Source organism: Sturnira hondurensis, unplaced genomic scaffold (genome assembly GCF_014824575.4).
Source record: "Sturnira hondurensis isolate 20B ecotype Veracruz unplaced genomic scaffold, ASM1482457v3 Scaffold0006437, whole genome shotgun sequence".
Classification (NCBI taxonomy): domain Eukaryota; kingdom Metazoa; phylum Chordata; class Mammalia; order Chiroptera; family Phyllostomidae; genus Sturnira; species Sturnira hondurensis.
The window spans coordinates 5,262,407-5,282,613 of NW_028079068.1; the positions used below are offsets into that span (position 1 = coordinate 5,262,407).

A 20,207-nucleotide genomic window follows, 5' to 3' on the forward strand; every position below is an offset into this window, starting at 1 on the left:
CATCCCATTGGTGTAAAGTGCTACCTCGTTGTGTTATTGATTTGCATTACTTCCCCCGTAACTAAAGATGTAGACTGTCTTTTCATGTGTTTACTGGCCATGTTTATTTTCTTTGTAAAATGCTCATTGAGACCATTTGCACTTTTTAAAACTGAGTTGTCTTTTTAAAAATTTAATTAATTCGTTCTTAGAGAGAGGGAAAGGGAGGGAGGAAGAGAGGGAGAGGAACATCAATGGGCGGCCGCCGGTACACACCCCAACCAGGACCAAACTCGCAACCTATGCAGGCGCCCTGAACTGGAGACCGGTCACTTTGCAGGATGACACCCAGACAACTAAGCCATGCCAGTCAGGGCGAGTTACATCTTTGAAAATTATAAGCAGTAAGAATTCTACATATTCTAGACATACTTTTTATTGTTTTAAGAGTTCTTTGTAAGTCCTTCACCAGAGAGATTGTTTGCAAATATTTTTCTCCCATTCTGTGGGCTGTATTTTCACTTTCTTGATAGTTTTCTTTAAAACACAAAAGTCTTTAATTTGGGTGAAATCCAACTGACCCATTTTTGTTGGCTGTTGCTTGTGTTTTTGGTGTTATAGCTAAGAATCCATGGCCAAATTCAATCTCATTAAGATTTACTTCTGTTTTCTTCTAAGAGTTCGACCCATTTTAAGTTCATGTTTTATATGGTGTCAAGTAAAGGTCAAACTTTGTCTACATTTCATCTAATTATTTATACAGTTGTTTCAGCACCATCTGTGGAAAAGACTATTTTTTCCTTGTTAAACAGACTTGCCCATTGGGTTGAAAATCAGCTGATGACAAACACGTGGTTGATTTTTGGACTTTCAATTTGACTCATTGATCCATATTCTGATATTCATGGCAATACAGTACTGTTTTGGTTATTGTTAGTTTGTAGTTTTAGAATTGGAAACAGTGAGTCTCAAATTTTTCTTTCTCAAGACTTTTTTTTTTGTGTGTGTGTGTGTGTGTGCTATTCTAGGTTCCTTGAGTTTCCATGAGTTTTAGAATCAGTTTTTCAGTTCCTACAAAGCAGGCAGTGTTCTGACAGAAATTGTATTGAATTGGCAGATTAATTTGGGGAGAAGTACTATCATAATAATCATAAATTTTCTGATTCAATCAGAAAATTAGTACATTAGTACTAATTAGTACTAATGTACTTTTCTATTTAGATTTTAAAATTAGTACTTTTCTATTTAGATTTTAAAAATTACCTTTCAACAATGATTTGTAGTTTTCAGAGTATGTTTTACATCTCTTTTCTTAAATTTATCCCTATTCTTTTGATGCTATTGTATAATAAATAAAATTGTTTTAGTATTGTTCACTATATGTAAATATAATTGATTTTTAAACATTGATCTTTTATCTTTCAATCTTGCCAAACTCATTTACTAGTTTTAATAATTGTTTTCTGGTGGGTTGCTAAGGGTTTTCTATATACAAGATTATGTCATTGATGAAGAGAAATAGTTTCCTTTTTTTCCTCTCTGATCTGGATGCTTTTATTTCTTTTTCTTGCTTAATCACTGTGACTAGAAGCTCCATTACCATGTTGTATAGAAGAGGCAAAAGTGGATATCCTTGTCTTGTTTTTCATCTTACAGGGAGAATACCCACTGTTTCACCATTAAGTAAAATATTAGCTGTGAGATTTGATAGATGCTCTTCGTTATATTAAGGACTCTCCCTACTCTCCCTACATTTTTTGGAAAAGGAAAGGGGGTTGGATTTTTAAACTCCGACAATTTATTTTTTGTCTGATTGTATTAATAGAAAATGTCCAGAATGAGCTAATCCACAGTGACAGAAAGCAGACTAGTAATTTTACTGCTGGAGGACAGAATGACGAATGATTGATTAATGGGTACAGGGTCTCTTTGGAGGGACTTTAAAATGCCCTGATTTTAGAGAGAGGTGATAGTTACACAGCACAAAAAAGGTACTAAAGGCTGCTGAACTGTTCACTTTAAAATGGTTAATTTTATTCAATGTAAATTTTACCTCATTTTAAAAAGTTGTGAGCAGCTAATTGAACAATAACTTTGAGTACCACATCACAGCTAATATTGTAAGACAGTTACTGAAAAAACTTTGTAAATGGTAAAATGTTCTACAGATGTTAGGCAGATGTGTATCAACTGCAACATGTAGGTAACTATGACAAATGTCACTTATGACACACGTTACTATTGACACGTGTCACCTACAAGACGTATATCCATTTGAAATGTATGTCAATTGTGATGCATTAGTTTCAGCTCATACAAGTATGTTCATTGTGACAAGCATGTAAATTCTGATGCCTCAAACATGACATGTCAATTCTGACACATTTATTGATTCTGATACATCGGTTTGATACAAATGCTGGTTCTTGCACATGCCCATTCCAACACACATGTAGAAACATGTGTATTGATTTTGACACAATTCTGAGATGTGCACACATTCTGACACATGTAGATGGACACAAATGTTGATTCGGACTTGTGTCAACTCTGACAATTGTGCTGACTTCAGCACATATTTATTCTAACACAAGACCATTCAACACATTGACTCTGACACACATGCTAATTTTGACATGCATTGACTTTGATGTGTGTGTGCTCTGGCCCATATGTTGATTGTGAGATGTCAGTGTGACAACGCAGCATTGCCAGCAGATGACTGTGATCTCTCAGCTGCAGCAGTTTCCAGAAGCTAGCACTGTCCCAGTCATTAATTTCACGTGGCTGACTCATAAACACTGAGAGAGTAGGGTTCCAGTCACGTCAGCACTTAGTCAGTATATGGTTAGCATGTCTTTGGTTGTTAGAATTGAGAAGATGGCTTCCTTAGTCATCAAAGACCAAGGCCAGATCATTCTGAGGTTCCAGAACTTCTCAAAGCTTCAAGGTCAGTGATTCTCAACCAGGGGCAATTTTGCCCATGGGGGAGGGTGTTGGATTTTAAATGATGCTTTTTCTGTGGCTATTGAGAAGTGATTATACTTGTTTTTCTTTCTATTGGTATACTGTATTACATTATTTGATTTTATTCATCAATGACATTAATTGATTCTTGAATGCTAACCTAGCTTTGAATTTCTGGACAAATTCTCCTTGGTTATGATGCGTAATTCTTTCCATATGCTGATGGACTCAGTTGACAGTATTTTGTTGAGGAATTTTGCATCTATATTAATAGATAGTTGTCTGTAGCTTTCTTGTGATGTCTGTCTGGCTTTGTATCCCAGGTAATATTGGTCTTGTCAAGTTTCCCCTCCTCTTCTGCTTCTTGGAAGAGTTTGTGAAGAATTGGTAGGAACTGTTTGGCAGAATGCTCCAAACTTTAAGTGTTTGGTGGAATTCATCGAGGAAGCTACCTGGGCTTGGGCTTTTCTTTGTGGGTGGCTTTTCTATCACTAATTCAATCCCTCTACTTATTGTGTACCTATGTTTTCCATTTCCTTTTCAGTCAGTTTCAGCGGTTTTGTCTTTCTAGGCATTTGCCCATTACATCCAAGTTATCTAACTCACATTCCTTATTAGCCTATACCTCATTCTCATTTAACTTGATAATTATATCTTCTTAGTTTTCTGGCACAGTTACCCACATCTTCAAAATTTAGAATATTCAAGCTTTTAAAAGTGTTCTCAATCAGAGTACTGTTCGTCTGCACTTGAGTTACCTGCCATAAAGCTTCATGCCCTTCTGGGTTCTCTTGCTCCCCGGGTCTACGGACACCCCTCCACTCAGACCACAGGGCCCCGACCGCTGCAGCTACACAAAGGGTCTTGATATCACATAGGCTGATTCCCCCCTATTTATGCTGCTTTTCCAAGTTGTTCTGGCTATTCTCAGTTCCTTCATTTTTGCATACAAATTTTAGAACAATCTTGTCTCTATCTACAAAAAAAATTTGATAGGAACTGCCTGGAACCCATCCATTTGGGGAGGACTGATACCATGAACATGGTATATTTCTTGATGTATTTAGATATTCCTTGATGTCTTTCATTAGCATTATGTAGTTTTAAGCATATAGGTCTTGTGCATGTTTGTTATTTTCATTTTTTAAGTGACTGTAATGGTCATATATACTGTGGTGGTGGTTTGGACCACACAGATGTGTGCATTTGCTAAAATGCATTGATGGGTACACTCAGATTCATGCATTGCACTGGATGTAAAAGTTACCTCAAAAATACTGGAAGGAACAATAAACCAGGATCAAACTCTGGCTAATAATATGCATGCTGAAGTATTTATAGAGCTGAAATGTAAGAATGTCTGAAGCTTACTTTGAACTACATAAAAATTAAGATGGTCTGATGGACAGAGAGAAGGCACAAATACAGTAACTTAAAAACGAGAAATAAGAGGTGGGTAATTTCAAAATTTATATACAAAACGTAACTTTCCTCTACAAAACAAGTTAGAAAATAACATGCAATAAAAATTCTATTTAAAATAGAAACAAAATAAGATACCTAGCAATAAAACTTAGAAAAGGTGCAGGAAAAAAATGTATAATTATACTAAGGAGGGTAAAGGAAAAGTAGAATATACAGTGAGACATACCTTTCTCTTGGCTAGGAAGATGCAGTATTGTAAAGATGTCACTCTTGTTTTATCTATAAACGTAATGTGATCACAATAAAGTTACCAGTATTAATTTGGGGACAGCTAGGAAAGCTTATTTTAAATTCCATATAGAAATACCTATAGTAAGGCAAAATAAGCCAATACAATAAGGCAAAATACAATAAGCCAAGAAATTGGAAACATTTTTAAAAGAAAACAAGGAATGTTGGGGAACTAAGTTTACCACATATCAAAATGTCTAGTTTAAAGATGGCAGCATTAAAGATTTTTGAGGCCCGGCCAGGTGGCTTGGTTGGTTGGAGCATCATCCCACATACAGAAAGGTTGTGGGTTTGATCTCCGGTTGGGGTGCATATAGGGGGCAATGGATTAATGTTTCTCTCACATCAGTGTTTTTTGTCTCTCTCCCTTCTTCTCTCTCTTAAAAATCAGTAAACATATCCTTGGGTGAGGATAAAATAAATAAGTACAAAATTTTTTAAAAGGTTTTTGAGCTACCATATGGAGAGGTGAATGGAACGGAATAGAACAGAATTTGAAATTGCACCTTGGAATTGAGTATATAAGAATTGTGGCATTTCTAATCAGTAGACAACAAATTGTTTAATAATTTTGTTGGAACAAATGGCTAGACAATAAACGGAAGTGGACTGGGTCTCACTTTTTCCTTCAAAATGGATTACTGATAGAAAAAAAATTTAATCATAAAAAATACAACATGAAAAGTGCTAAGACAAATATGAGAATTTCAAAAGCCAGAAGCCATAGAAAAATGATAGACAGAGTGATTACATAAAAATTGAAATTCTTCTCCATGAGAAAGATAAAAGGTAAATGACAGAGGAAAAAGCATGCAACACACATGACGTATTAAGCCAACCTCATAAATATAGAGAGAACACTTACAGATCAGGGAGAAAATCAAGAGAACAACCGACAGCAAAACAGCAAAAAATTGTATCAGACAGTTTACATAAAAAGTCAACAAATACATCTGTTTGTCACATATATGTCCTTTTTGGAAGGATGTCTCTATTCAAGTCCTTAGCACATGGTTAAATCTGGTTATTAGTTTGCTATGGAGTTGTAGAAATTCCTCAAATTTTAAATTAACTCCTTATCAGAAGTATGGTTTGCAAATATTTTTTTCCATGCCATAGGCTGTCTTTCACTATATTATTTCCTTTGCTGTACGGAAGCGTTTTGGTCTGATGTTGTCCCACCTGCTTATTTTTGCTTTTGTCACCTCTGCTTTTGATGTCATATCCGTATCGTTGCCAAGAAAAATGTCCTGAAGCTTTTCCCCTACGTTTTTTCTTGGGAGTTTTGTTTCAGGTTTTACATTTAAGTCCTTAATACATTTTAAATTGATGTTTTGTGTCGTGTAAAACTAGGGTCTGATTTCACTCTTTTGCATGTGAATATTCAATTTTCTCAACATTTGTTGAAGAGACAGACTACCCTTTCTCCATTTGTGTTCTTGGTACTCTTACCAAAGATCAGTTGAACATAGATACATGGATTTGTTTCTGGGCTCTCTATGCTGTTGATTGGCAGGTGTGTCTGTCTTTATGCCAGTACAATACTGTTTTGATTTCTGTAGCCGTGTAACATATTCTGAAATCAGGAAGTGTGATGCCTCCAGCTTCATTCTTCTTTCTCAAGATTGATTTGGCTATTTGTGGCCTCTTGTGGTTCCATCTGAATTTTACCGTTGTTATTCTATTTCTGTAAAAAATGTCATTGGGATTTTGATAGGAAATGCATTGTCAACATTGCTGATCTTCAGTGAAATGTAAGTCAACACTGCAGTGAGATATCATCTCAGACCTGTCAGGATGGCTATTCTTAAAAACAATACAAAACAAAATAAAACAAAGGAAAAATGTTAGCAAGGATGTGAATGAACTGGAATGGAGTTGAAATGAAAGTATGAATGGACAGCAGTTTTCAAAGACTTCATATAAAAAAAGAATGTAAAATATTTTGAATATATTTGGGTAAAATAAAAAATATTTTTGAAATCAATTTCACTTGTTTCTTTTTACCTTTTTAAATGTGGCTACTAGAACATTTTAAATTATATATATAAAGTAAATTATACATACTTTTAAATTATAAAAGTAGGCTTATAATTGTGAGTATGTGAAAGACAGTTCATTCTTCTGTTATTATTTATTCATTAATGTATTATTTTCCATTCAAATAACTGTAAACCCACTTTGGTCCACCCTTGTGTGGCTCACATTCTATTTCTGTTGGAATGACTATTCTAACACTAGGAGTCTTCTCATTAACATCAGGGTTGGTGCAGTAAATTTACTAATCCATTTGAACCCCTGTAACTGCTAAGAACATACCAATATGCTGGACTTTCTCATCGATGACCTCACAGTGGTACGGCCACCGTGTTGGGCTCAGTGGACCAGAGGAAGAAACACCAAATAAATCGCGTGGCTCACGAAGACGAGGCACCCACTTCCCTCGCTGATATTCCAGTATAATCTGTGTAGTCCGCGGGAAAAACAAATCACTGATGGAATCAGCTGGAAAGAGATTCAAACACAGTCATAGTGTTAAGAAGCAAAACTCCAATTCTTATAACTTTTTGTATTCCCTTTTTTCTCTAACATCATTCATTTTTAAATATCTGTGAATATAATCATTTTCTAAATCAGGGCATTTTAGAAATAAAAATGAAATTTTTTAACAATTGATCTCCATAATAGCTAGAAAACAGCTGTTGATCTCAAATAATATTAATTTATGTAAAATTGTTACTGCTACTCCAAAAATATTTTGGACTTTGATAGGGATTGTACTTGTTTCTTGCAGCTTTTCTTTTTTTTTAAATTTATTTATTTTTTAGATTTTATTTATCTTTAGAAAGGAAGGGAAAGAGAGAGGGAGAGAAATATCAATGTATGGTTGCTTCTCGAGTGTCCCCTGCTGGGAACTGGCCCCTGCCGGGGACTGGCCTGTAACCCAGGTATGTGCCCTGACTGGGAATCGAACTGAGATCCTTTGGTTTGCAGGCCCGTGCTCAATCCACTGAGCTACACCAGCCAGGGCTCTTGCAGCTTTTCTAGCAGGCTGTTTACCATTGAGTCCTCTTAAACTGAATCACACTGAACTTGGGCCGGGAAGCTCAGCTGGTTAGAGCATCATTCCAGTGTGCTAAGGTTGCAGGTTTGATCCCCAATCAGGGCACATACGGGAATCAACTAATCAGTGAATAAATAGAGTGGAACAACAAATCAAGCAGTCTCTCTCTTCTTCCCTTCCTCTCTCTCTAAAATCATTTTTTTAAAAAACCCATAAAACTTAATCACACTGAGGCAACTATGTGTCTAATAGATTAAATATACCCACTTATCGTATTTCCTCACCACCTACTGGAACTATGTTCTCAAAGGTTGTCACTGAACTCCCAGGCTCAGCTTCCTCTCAGTTCTCATTCTCGGGCCACCGTGTGACATGACCCTAGGAACGTAATTCACATAGACTACAACGGGGTTGTCCCCAGGTGGGCGGCACAGAGGCTGTCTCTCTCTCAGCAGGGTAACTGGGGCATCAACTTTTTGATAATCACCTCTCCTTAAACTCATTTCCCTTGTCTCTCATGCTGCTACACGTCCTGGTTTTCAACCTTTCACATTCTTGGTTCCATTTGTCTCACCAACTCCTCTTGCTCTTTTGCCTCTGAAATGTGGCTTTTTATCTAGATTTAGTTCTGGGCTATTTTTGTGTAACAGCAGATACAGCAATTGGACTAGGGATCAGACAAGCTGAGTTCATGAAGAAGCAAGCAGACAAACCTGCTTCCACGTGACTGTGGTTGGCCAATGCAGCGTCTTTAAACATAAATCTTACTTCTATAAACATGGAATGTTACCTTCCATGGCTACTTCTCAAGATTGTTACATAAATCCATTTACTCCACAGTCATTAAGCATCCAGTGTTCCATTACGTGAATAGACCACACTTTGTCTAATTTACAGTAGGACTCAAAAATGGCAAGTGATTTAGGAAATAAAATTAGATCCATACCTCATACTATTTGTAAGTGCAAATTATAGAGAAATTAAATACCAAAATTCAAACAAGTACATAGAAGTACTTAAAGAAAATTTTGATAATTATATTGATGATTTTGGAGTAGCAGCTTTTGTAGCTTAAACAGATATAAAAATAAAAAGTCACAAATGGGTAATGGTAAAACAACATCAAAATAGTTTCAAGCAATGTAAACAAAGTTAAGAAAGTATTACTATAACAGAGCCATGACACAAAGGAATATAAATAGACAAGCATATGAAACAATTCTCAATGAGCCATAACACAAAGGAATACAAATAGACAAGCATACGAAACAATTCTCAATGAGCCATAACACAAAGGAATATAAATAGACAGGCATATGAAACAATTCTCAATTTTTTTCGCAATCAAGGAAATGTCATTAGTTAAAATAGTGAGTTACCTTCTTTTTTCCAACAGACCGAAAAAGTTTTAAAAAGAAAAAAAGGGGCAACAGGAAGTACACCAGATAGTACCACAAGTTTTCTATGAGTATGACTATAGATCTGTGTAGGAATGCAAAGAAAAAATTCTAGAAGGATAAAGACCAAATGGAGAATAGTGGTTATCTCAACAGTGAAGATTCACTTTAGGACGGCAGTGAAAAAGACAAAAAAATAAAAAATAAATAAAGCTCTTATCTTCAATTTCAAAATATCTGTGATATGTGAGTATTTAGAAGAAATATTTTAGTGTGTATTTGAAAGTACAACTCTAAATGTATAAATTTTAAAAAATCAAGTCTACATGGACAAAAACTAAGGGGGGTGGAAATGGGAGGGTCGTGGGGACCCCTGGGAGGGTGGGCTGGGATGGGAGTAAAAGACAGAAAACTACTTGAACAATAATTTTTAAAATATCATAAAAAGATGCCCACATATATATATATGTTTGCAAATGAATGACTTTAAGAAAAGTCTTTATACAGGCATACTTCATTTAAATAAAGATGCAGTTCCAAAACACTGTATCCATTACAACACCAGTCATGCTATAAATGCATTTAAAGAGTTGCTTATTTAAAGAACTGTGAAGGTAAATTTTTATGTTAAGTCCTTTATCAAGTATTAACCATTTTCATTTAGTTTCACTAAAAGTTAGGTTTATCTAAAACAAACTTTAAAAGTTTTAACTCCAAAAGATATTTATAAAAATGAACACATTCCTCTATCCTTATTTGGTAACAGAATAATTCCCTAAATTATGCAATCTGACTTTTTTTCTAATCTCCTCATCTTGTTATTTTTCATCCACTCAAGGCAATATTGCAAAGACACATGGATGTGGAAACACATATGTAAATTCAAACCTGTTAGAAGTGCGCTCTGCTGGAGATTGTCACTTGCAAACTTCAGGAAGGCATCCTCGTCCTACAAGAGAGTTTTAGAAGATTTCTCTTTTAAAAACCAGCAGCTTCCAAATCCAGCATTTTTTTGACATCTAGGGTGCACTCAGAATTGAGTGCATGTGTTTATTATTTAATGAAAGAAAAGTACAGAATTATTATGGGCTCCTGGTCTCAAAGCACCCAACACTCCAAATATCCTGAAACCTGAAAGTTTTCATCTCTCATTCCTTTTCTTTCCTCTTTACATGAATGACTGTAGGGAAGAAATAAAGTGTCAGGATTCTAGGTAAACTTGGCAAAACCACTTAAATTAGTAAAAATGAACGGCAACGACAACAAAGAACAAGAAAGAAAAGAAACACAGAATGCCAGACTTAAAAGGTTATACGTCATTCTGGGGATCTTATTTGGGGACCTTAACTTACACACGTGGTAATTGATACTATACTAAAATGTGAAGAAACTATCTCACAAATATTACTAGGTTCAGACAAAATATTTTTAAATACTGCATTTTGTTGTCCCCTGCCCGCTTTTCTTCCTCCATGTCCTTTGCTTTGTTACATCAGAGCCACATTAAGACTATTACGGAGCTACATGGTAGGTTTAAAATACAGGGAGGTTCCAGTATCATATAATGATGAACACATGAGTAGAATCAGTACACATGAGAAAGTGGATAGGAATTATGAAAAACCCTAATGACTTAATACACATATTTTAATAAAGCTCAGAAGAATCCTACCCAATTTTTTTTCCTCATAAAAATACTATCACTATAGGGCATACAGCATACAGTAATATTTTGGCTTTCAATCAAATTATTCCCAACTTCAATGACAAGTTGAAGTTTAAACATCTGATTGATTCTGACATTCAACTGACTTTATAACACTTTTCCTGGGAAATCTCTGTAACACAAGTTTTATCTCAAATGAAGTAAAACAAAGTTGAGGAAAACATACTGATTCATCTTCACTGCTGGTTCTGTCTGAATAGTCTTCCTCTTCTGAATCTTCTAAGGGCATCACTTCAGTGTTTGGCTCGAAATTCCTTTTATTACGTAGGTAGGCTGTAAAACAATTTCTAAGGAATTTATTGTCAAATTTTTTTAATTTAAAGAGTTTAAATCACATTAAATGAGTACCCAAAATATATTCAATTGTATTTCAGTGACAACAGGCTTCTTTAAAAAATTAAGTTATTAGGAGACAGCTACATAAACCTTTAATTTCAAAGATATGAAAAATTTTTTATTGCTATGAGACCAAATCACAATAAAAAACAATCAAGTAAACAATTTAATTGAAAAAGAATTAATAGGGCCCTGGCTGGTGTAGCTCAGTGGATTCAGCACAGGCCTGGGAAACAAACAACCACGGTTCGATTCCCAGTCAGGGCACATGCCTGGGTTGCAGTTCCCAGTAGGGGACGCAGTAGGGGACGCACGAGAGGCAACCATACGTTATTTCTCTCCCTCTCTTCTTCCCTTCCCCTCTAAGGATAAATAAATTAAAAAATCTTTAAAAAAAAGAATAGAAATCTGAAAAAAAGAATTAATAGGGTACACAGCCAAATGACTTATATCCTGTATTTACAATTAAATACCAGAGAACAATAGCAAGTTCAGAATCATCAAAAAAAAAATGTAGTTACTTGTTCAGGCAGTTAAATGTAGCAATAGAGAAAATGTACTCTTCTGCTAAATTTCCAATGGACCAACAGTTCAAATGCCTACAACAGACTTTTCATATTTTGATTAACATTCTGTAGATACTGTCTCTACAGTGTTCTAATAATCAGTTATATTTGCCCCACTGAAATCTCAGGAGCTCTCAGAAGGTCGTATTGGTGATGATTGTTATTCCTCTTGATGCAAATAGCCTCCCAAGTGTGTTTTACTATGACAATGAAATAACAGAAAGATTCTATTATTTTTGAGACCAAAGGAATTTACCAGTTCCCAGTCTATCTGTTCAGGCTCCTCTTTACAAAAAAAAGCATGTTTTGGAACAAGACTATATAGAAAAAGTCCAAGTTCCATAGCAAATAACTACAAATGCAACAAAAAGGTCTGTTTTTTTAGGACCTCCAGTACTAAGAGACTGAAGTTTCAGCCCGGGGATCCCACAGTTCCAAATTTGGGAAAGTGGATTGGCAATAAATCTTGACTCGATTTCCTTACATGGGCCTATGACGTACACCAATGTAAGACAGGACAAGGATCTTATTGTCTGGGTGGTTCTTACTAAATGCTGTTCTTGCTAAATGTTAAACTATAGGTACAGTATCTGCAGACACAGCTGTAACTGGATGAGCCTAAGTGGAACCCAACCAAATACGCTGAGCGAATCAATCGCAAAGAAGAAATCAACATGTGATTAACCAAATAGTGTATATAAGGATGGTTAAGCCTTCCTGTGGGTAGACAGAGCTTTGGATGTGAATTCCTTTACTGGCTATAACTAATACAACTACCTGGCGACAACCACACCTCTTTTTTGAGTAGAACACCCCAAGCAGCCAACTCGCTGAGTAGGGTAACACCGACTGTGCTGACCTGAGCTTCAGGTGGGCCACACACTGCTTTTCTAATGGGCCTCCCGCGTGTATCTTCCACGGCTGAAGCAGAAGAGGCGAAAGCAGGCGCCTCCACGCCAGCCACGCCCGGCAGGTGTGCGGGCAGGCGCGATGACTTTCTTGGTGAGAAGGACGATTAAGCCACGATTCGTGTTGTCAAAAGTGTTCCTCCCACGCTCTCGTCGGGTCACTGCAGTGTGGGTAGCTCATTTTCCCCGGCAGGTCTGTCCACGTGCGCTCGTTCCCTGCGCGGGGCGCCCCGCCTGTGACTTCCTTTCCTTCAGAACCGCACACGTCACTGCCCGGCCTCCGCCGACCCCCCGGTTCCTCTGGCCCGGCCATAGTAACCTTTCCCTTCCCCCACAATTAAGGTTCAGTTTAGCAGCCCCAGAGCCACGCCCTTCACCGGAAGGCAAAGCCACTCGTTACCAAGGCAACGGGACCACCATCGCGAGACTTCAGACAGCCCTCGGGAATCCCTCTCCGGTTTGCGATTGGAGAGAGACCCTTCGCGGGATTTCGGCCAAAGGAGGGGAGACCCCGAAGGATGCTGGGACCTGGAGGCAGGGAGAGTGTCGAGCTGGGTGAAAGTGGACCCTCAGGGTAGGGTGAGGCTAGCGGGAAATTTAGGAGCGGCAAGGCAGGACACTGATCTGTTTCTGGGTTCTGCACGACGGTGGTTTGCCGTGGCCCTTCTCCGACCGAGGAGGCTGTAGAGCACACTGGTTAAGACTGGGGCTTTGCTGGGCTGTATTTCTACCCCACGCAGAGTTGCGTTCTGGCACAGTTGTGTGGCTGATGATCTTGATTTGATTCATAAGTGAAAAATTTTCTTTTAAAATACTTGATATAGGAGTCCTAGGTTTGCTGGGGTGGCCTCTCAAGGTTCTTATCAGCTCAGAGATCCTTTAAATATAATAATCGTTGGGTAACATTGAGCATAAATCTGGCACTATGCAAATCGCATGTATTGCCTCATCTAATTAATTATGACCTTTCCCTAACAGACTGAGACATTATTCCTGTGCATCCTATCTTGATTTTCTCCTGGTCTTTAGCTCTGGTGGATACTTGAATATATTTGGAACAGTTGTCAAAGTAGTATTGGTTGGGGGGGGGAAAGTCTATAGATGTTTGGTTCCTACCTGGGCATTATGTGTCCTGAGATTGGTAATAAGGTAGATATGGAAATAATGAATTATAGCAAGGTTGAAAGTAGAATAAAGGGCAAAGCACTTTGGTTTAAGCAGAGTAGATCATTATCTTTAGATTTTGTAAGTTTCTGAAAAATAACAGGCTTGTTTTTTTATTTTGAGATTAGCAGTTTAGAAGTTTGGACCTTCCAGAAAGAGACAGAGGAAGCATATGTTACATAAAGCCCCCTTGAAAAATAGTTACCCTTGCCCTGGCTGGTGTAGCTCAGTGGTTTGAGCATGGGCCTGGAAACCAAAGGATCGAAGTTAGATTCCCAATCAGGACAGGCCAGTTCCCATCAGGGGATGCATGAGAGGCAACCATGCCTCTCCCTTTCTCCTTCCCTTCCCCTCTAAAGATAAATAAAACTTGAAAAAGATTTTTTAAAAAAGTTACCCTTTATAATTATTGTACCTTGTTTTATGCCCTGCATGTGTTTCTGAAGGTGACATGCTCAGATAAGTTTTATATATGGAATCTATTTTCCGGTTGGATTTTAGAGCTATTGGTTGTGAGCCATAGGATGTCAGGTGTATAGTGTGAAGCTTCGACAAATGATCTAGCTAGGTGACACAAATTAGCAGAGCGTGGGTTTAAGTCTCATGACTTTTAGTCTAAATATTTAAATGATCATATTTCAAGTAATCCTATAGAACAAATATTTAGTGCCTAAAGATACTTAGAAATTTTTAAAAACTTTGAAAATCAGAATTCTTTCATTAATTCAACAAGTATTTATCAAATACCTACTACTTGTCAGGGACTGTTCCGAGTATAGGCGACTGCATGGTTATATACTATTGAGAGAAGACAGACAAACCAATGGAAAACCGACAGACATGTGGGCGAGGATAACTGCTATGGAGAGAAATAAAGCAGGAAAAATAGGGCATGAGGAATGACCTGGGTAGATGGGCCCCTTGCAGGCGTGTCCAACCTACAGCCCGTTGATTGCACGTGGCCCAGGATGGCTGTGAATGTGGCCCAACACAAAATCGTAAATTTACTTAAAACATTATGAAATTCTTTTTGTGATTACATGTCGCAGTGTATTTAATGTGTGGTCCAAGATAACTCTTCTTCCAGTGTGGCCCAGAAATGGCCATAAGGTTGGATACCACTGGTAGGAGTAGCTCTTTTGATGGGGGTGTGCAGGGAAGTTTCTCTGACCACGAGACATTTGAGCAGAGACTGGAAGCAAGTAAAGGGCAGAGCCCCGTGGCTGTCTAGGGAGAGACCTAGCTAGGCAGGGGCAGCAGCAAATACTGTACAAAAGCTCCAAGAGAAGACCAGGGTCGTGAATTGTACTAGGCAGTACTGTTCAGCCTGAGCTAAGTATCATTTTAAAGAAAGAGATTTCATTAGGACTTTTTTCCTTCCCCAGGTAAATTAAACATGGTTTTGTTAAGCAGCAGCTTCTACTTCTTCCTCCTCCTCTTTTAATTTACTCCCCTATTACAGATAGTGGTATGTAGTAGAGACGAAAGTCTTTGCATTTAGGGCACAGTGGAGGTGACAAGGACTTGCTGTCAGTCTGTTTGTTCTTCCCCATGATCTAAGCGGAGAAGGGTATGGACCTACTCCTTATACAGCCAGCTTCTACCTTTGGGAAGGCAGCTTTACCCTTACAGCAATTTGTCCTCTAATNCCTCTTTTACTCCCCTATTACAGATAGTGGTATGTAGTAGAGACGAAAGTCTTTGCATTTAGGGCACAGTGGAGGTGACAAGGACTTGCTGTCAGTCTGTTTGTTCTTCCCCATGATCTAAGGGGAGAAGGGTATGGACCTACTCCTTATACAGCCAGCTTCTACCTTTGGGAAGGCAGCTTTACCCTTACAGCAATTTGTCCTCTAATTCTTGGTGACTATTTACTGCAAGCCTGCAGTACATAAAAGGAATATAATAAGAGTAAGAAAAGAGGAAAAGAAAAACCAAAACCAGACTCCAAAAGGCACAATGATTAGTGTGGGAATCGGGAGGGAAGTTCACTTTGGCAACACAAGCAAATGTAAAGTTGTGTTAGAACTATAATTTATGTGTATAATTATGTCATTTTGAATTTATTGACCAGAGACAAATGGGAACATGAAGTGACTAGGGCAGAGTTATTTATGACATCACAGAAGTTAGTGGTTATGTGGCTATAGAGGTCTTGTTCTAATTTGGCTGAGGAAGCCACAGTATCATTTTAGTATGGACCTCCATACTATATGGAGGACCCCAGTATCTTCCAGGTCCTGGAAGCCCTGGGGTCCTCCATAGAGTACCCATCTTGGCCTTTCTCAGCCTATCTGGGTCTAGAACGCCCCAATGTAGCACTGAACCTCACAAAATGTTTCCAAGCTCAACTCATGAGGTGTGTTCCAGTCAGTCAGCTAACCCAGACTCAGCTCAAAGGGCATCCCCACAATGAAGTCTTTCCTAATCTCTCTATAATTGGTAAAATTAGTTTGGAGACTATGTCTAAATTTGGGGACCATCGGGAGACATCGCTCTCCTAAACACTTGGAGATAAGGTAGTAAAAATGTCCCCTGCTTGCTCCACAAAAATCAGATAGGAGAAATCACCTCAAATGAGAAAGACTAGTTTCCATGGTTAGTGTAGTTTCATGACAAAAACCATGAAATGGCCTCCCCCCCCCCCCATAACTGCTCCTGAATGGTAATGGTGAAATCCCCCTTCCCACAGAGGACATGTTCAGATTCCGTCAATTTTCAGTCACATTTAGCTACTAAAACAGTTTCGTTTTGGTATGTAAGATTTCATTCTGGGATTTGGTATTAAGTACAATTTAAACTTCCACTTCAAACTGAATTCAATTCCCCTCCTTCTTCCAGGTCCCCAGCTCTAGTGGCTTGGGAAGGGGGAGGGACCTGGTGTTTTGCCATTTATATCCAGCTTTTTTTTTGGTATAAATCAGTTCCTTGTCTCAGGATGAGCAGGGGTTGGGGAGGAAAAAGGCAAGTGTCTCCTTCACTGGGCCAAGTTGAAGTGTAGACAGTGTTGGCCTTGAGTGCTGTTCTTGCCCTTTGTGGGCTTCAAGGGGCAAGTGCATTGGCTCCAACCTGCCTGTGACTCTTCAAGGCCTGCTGCATGATGACAATCCCTTTTGAGGGATTTGGGGGATTAGAGGGGAGGGGTGTGGGCTCAGGAGCCAATTGCCTTAGGTCCGATGTTCTGCCACTTAGTAGCGGTGTCACCTTGAGCAAGCTTTTTAACTTCTCTGGGCTGCCACTTACTTACACGTAAAGTGGGACTAACACGGTAGAACCTATCATGTAGGTTGTCGTGAGGATTACATGAGTGACTATCATATAAAGGGCCTGGGACTTGGTAGGGGCCCAATAAATGTTAGCTGTCGTTTCCATTTGACTAGCTGACCTCCAGGTGGTGACATCAAATCCGTCTGATACTTGGGCATCTACTTGCCTTGATGCAGTGAAGCCTGGATGGCTAAAGTCACGCTGACCCAGGGTGAGAACTAGTTAAGGAGCTAACCTTGTGTTCTGTATGACATACAGCTCTTTTGCATAATTTTTATAATTTTAATTATAATATATAATTAAACTATATATATATAATTTTTATATTAGTACCTTCAGTAAGAGATTATTGGCTGAAGGTTTTTTTTTAAAAAAAATCTAGGTAGAAATGATCAGTTTGACCTCCTAAAACCCATATTAATGAAACTTCTTTGGGGAAAAATGTCCAGAGAACAGAAGCTGACATCACTAAAAGCCTGGGCAAAACTCTGCTGTCAGAGCTGTATCAGGGTCCAGTAGAGGCCAGCATTCTGGATGGAGCTGAGATGCAGGGCTGAGTGGACACAGGAATTAAAAATGTGGGAATAAGAATGTCATAAAACAAATGAATCTCTCAGATCTCTAAAAACCCTATAGACATGGACAGTGGTACATCTAGCAGTTTATAAACTGGGTTGCTCAGGGAATCATCTTATGACTTACCAAGCATCACTGTGTGTAGGGCACTGGGTATACCTCTGAGGGTACAAAAGAATATAAGGCAAACTTTTTTTTCTTTGATCACCCCAGATTGAAATACTCTCTATTTCTAAACACTGAATTGTGTTACATAATTTTTTGACAATTATATACTAAAACCTTGTGATATTTCATATCTTAAATTCTTGAATTGCAAAAGAACCTATGCACTCCAATGTTCATAGCAGCACCATTTACAATAGCCGAGTGCTAGAAGCAACCTAAGTACCCATAAGTAAATGAATGGCTCAAAAAACTATGGTACATTTATACAATGGAATACTATGCAGCAAAAAGAAAGAAATTCCTACCCTTTGTGACAGCATAGATGGAACTGGAGAACATTATGCCAAGTGAAATAAGCTAGGTGGTGAAAGACAAATACCATATGATCTCACCTTTAACAGGAACTTAAATCAACATAATGAACAAGCAAGCAAAATATAACCACGGACACTGAAATTGAGAGCAGGTTGACTGACCAGAGGGGCAAGGGGAGGGGATGATGGAGGAAAAGGGTGAAAGGTTTGCAGGAACAATTATAAAGGACACGTGGACCATAGTGAGGGGGGTGGAAACTGGGGAGGGAGGTGGGGAGGCGTGGGGGAAAAGACAGAAAACTGTACTTGAACAACAATAAAGAAATTCTTGAATTGTTAATATTTTATAACTTTCTATGTCTATTATTTATAGTTTACAGTTGTCCCCCAGAGTGAAGGGAGGAAATCTTTACGAAGACCAGATTCCTTCAAGCTCATCCTTACATTCAGGAAGCAGCTCTTTGGAAACGCATTGCTGGGAAGTAGTCTAACGAATCCTCACCCTAGACAGTTGAAGATTCTTTTGTTCTCTAGTCCCACTGGGTTGCTAAAGGTCTAGCCTGGCCTCTCAGCTGCCTCTTGTAATCAGCATATACTTGGAAGCCTAAGAAATTCCAGCCGCAGAGGCAAGAGGGAGAAAGCAACAGGTGGTACAGAACCAGGGTGCTACCGAAATGCACACGTATCAGTAATTGCATCAAATATAAAAGAGCTAAATACTCCAGTTGAAGTTCAAAGGTAATCAGACTGGATGAAAACCCAAACTCAAACCACACGGTTTTCAAAGACTTGCATTTACAACTAAAGGAAGTCCAAGGGTCGAAAGTAAAGGGGTGGGAAGTCATGCTGTGCAAGTATTAACGAAAAGGGTAGCAAAACTTAAGGCAAAAATCTTTGCTACAAGGTTCACTTCATACTGATCAAATATTTAATTCACTGGGAATCTGTATGATGATTCTAGATTTGTTACCTAAAACATGACTCTAAAAGATGAAAAACAAAAATTAAAGTTATGAGGAGAAACAGACAAATCCTACTCATAGTGGGAGATTTTTACTTTCTTTTCAGTAATAGAACAAAAGAAAAAAAAATCAGGAAGGATACAAAATAAGACCTCGCTAGTTCATCGTTGGTGGAAGAATACCTATTTAGGATCAGGAGATCTTTTTTTCTTATCCGAGTTTCCATCTGGGGCAAACATGCAAGCAAGGATAGGGACACCCCTCCGCTACACCTGTTTCTGCACACACCAGACACTACAGTGTTCACACCCTGCCCATGCACATCGTAACATTAATTTTCTGCCGCCTCTAACCCCGTCATATTGGTATCGATACTACAGACTATATTCTCTCCATCGTTTAATTTTGTGAATGGACCTTGATGCCAACTATTTTATTGTCTCAACTTATTGCCATTGCCCTTCTTGTTAGGACACAGGAATAAGAAGGACTAATTCTCCTTTAAGGCACATAACTTAGTGCAGGATTTAGAGACCGCTCAGGAGCTCCGGGCTCACCACTTAACAACCTTTATGAGAAGAATCTCAGAGTTCAGACCAGGCAGTGCTACAGAAACATGCAAAATTACTACGAAGAAACACTTTTGGACTTAAATGTAATCGCCACTGCCTTGCCAACAGTAAGTATTCTGCAAACAAATGGTGTATACTAAATGGGTATGTCTCTGTAGGAGAAACCACCTTTGGGGAAACAGTCCTGCCACTATAGGAGCAAGAAGGGCAGTGCATGGCCACACTGGGAATGAGGGGAGGACAGAGGGACATTGCATAATTTTTTTGGAAGAAGTTCTAAAACCCTCCTTTTCAACCTTTTTCATACATGCTTGGGCAGTTGTCCACACCAAATCAATTTTCAATATTTTGTTAGAAAATTGCCGGTAACACAACAGTTTTAAAAAACATGAAATGGCTTTTCTTCTTTAAAGAATGAAACCAAGACTCAAATGTGAAATACACATTTGCTATGCTGTCATCTTTATTATAACAAATTTAACCTGATAACCGATATAGTACATAAAAACAAGAGAGGCAATGACA

The 20,207-nt window shown here is 38.3% G+C and overlaps 1 protein-coding gene across 1 annotated transcript in view; it reads right to left on the reverse strand.

The window, feature by feature from the left end:
* Positions 1 to 13,007, reverse strand: part of AGBL3 (AGBL carboxypeptidase 3) — a 53,504-nt gene extending 40,497 nt beyond the window's left edge. The window contains 4 exon segments of the mRNA XM_037049155.1: positions 6,982 to 7,167; positions 10,012 to 10,072; positions 11,016 to 11,122; positions 12,611 to 13,007. Of these exon segments, the coding sequence (XP_036905050.1) occupies positions 6,982 to 7,167; positions 10,012 to 10,072; positions 11,016 to 11,078 (310 nt within the window). The 5' untranslated portion in view covers positions 11,079 to 11,122; positions 12,611 to 13,007.
* Positions 13,008 to 20,207: the final 7,200 nt, after the last annotated feature.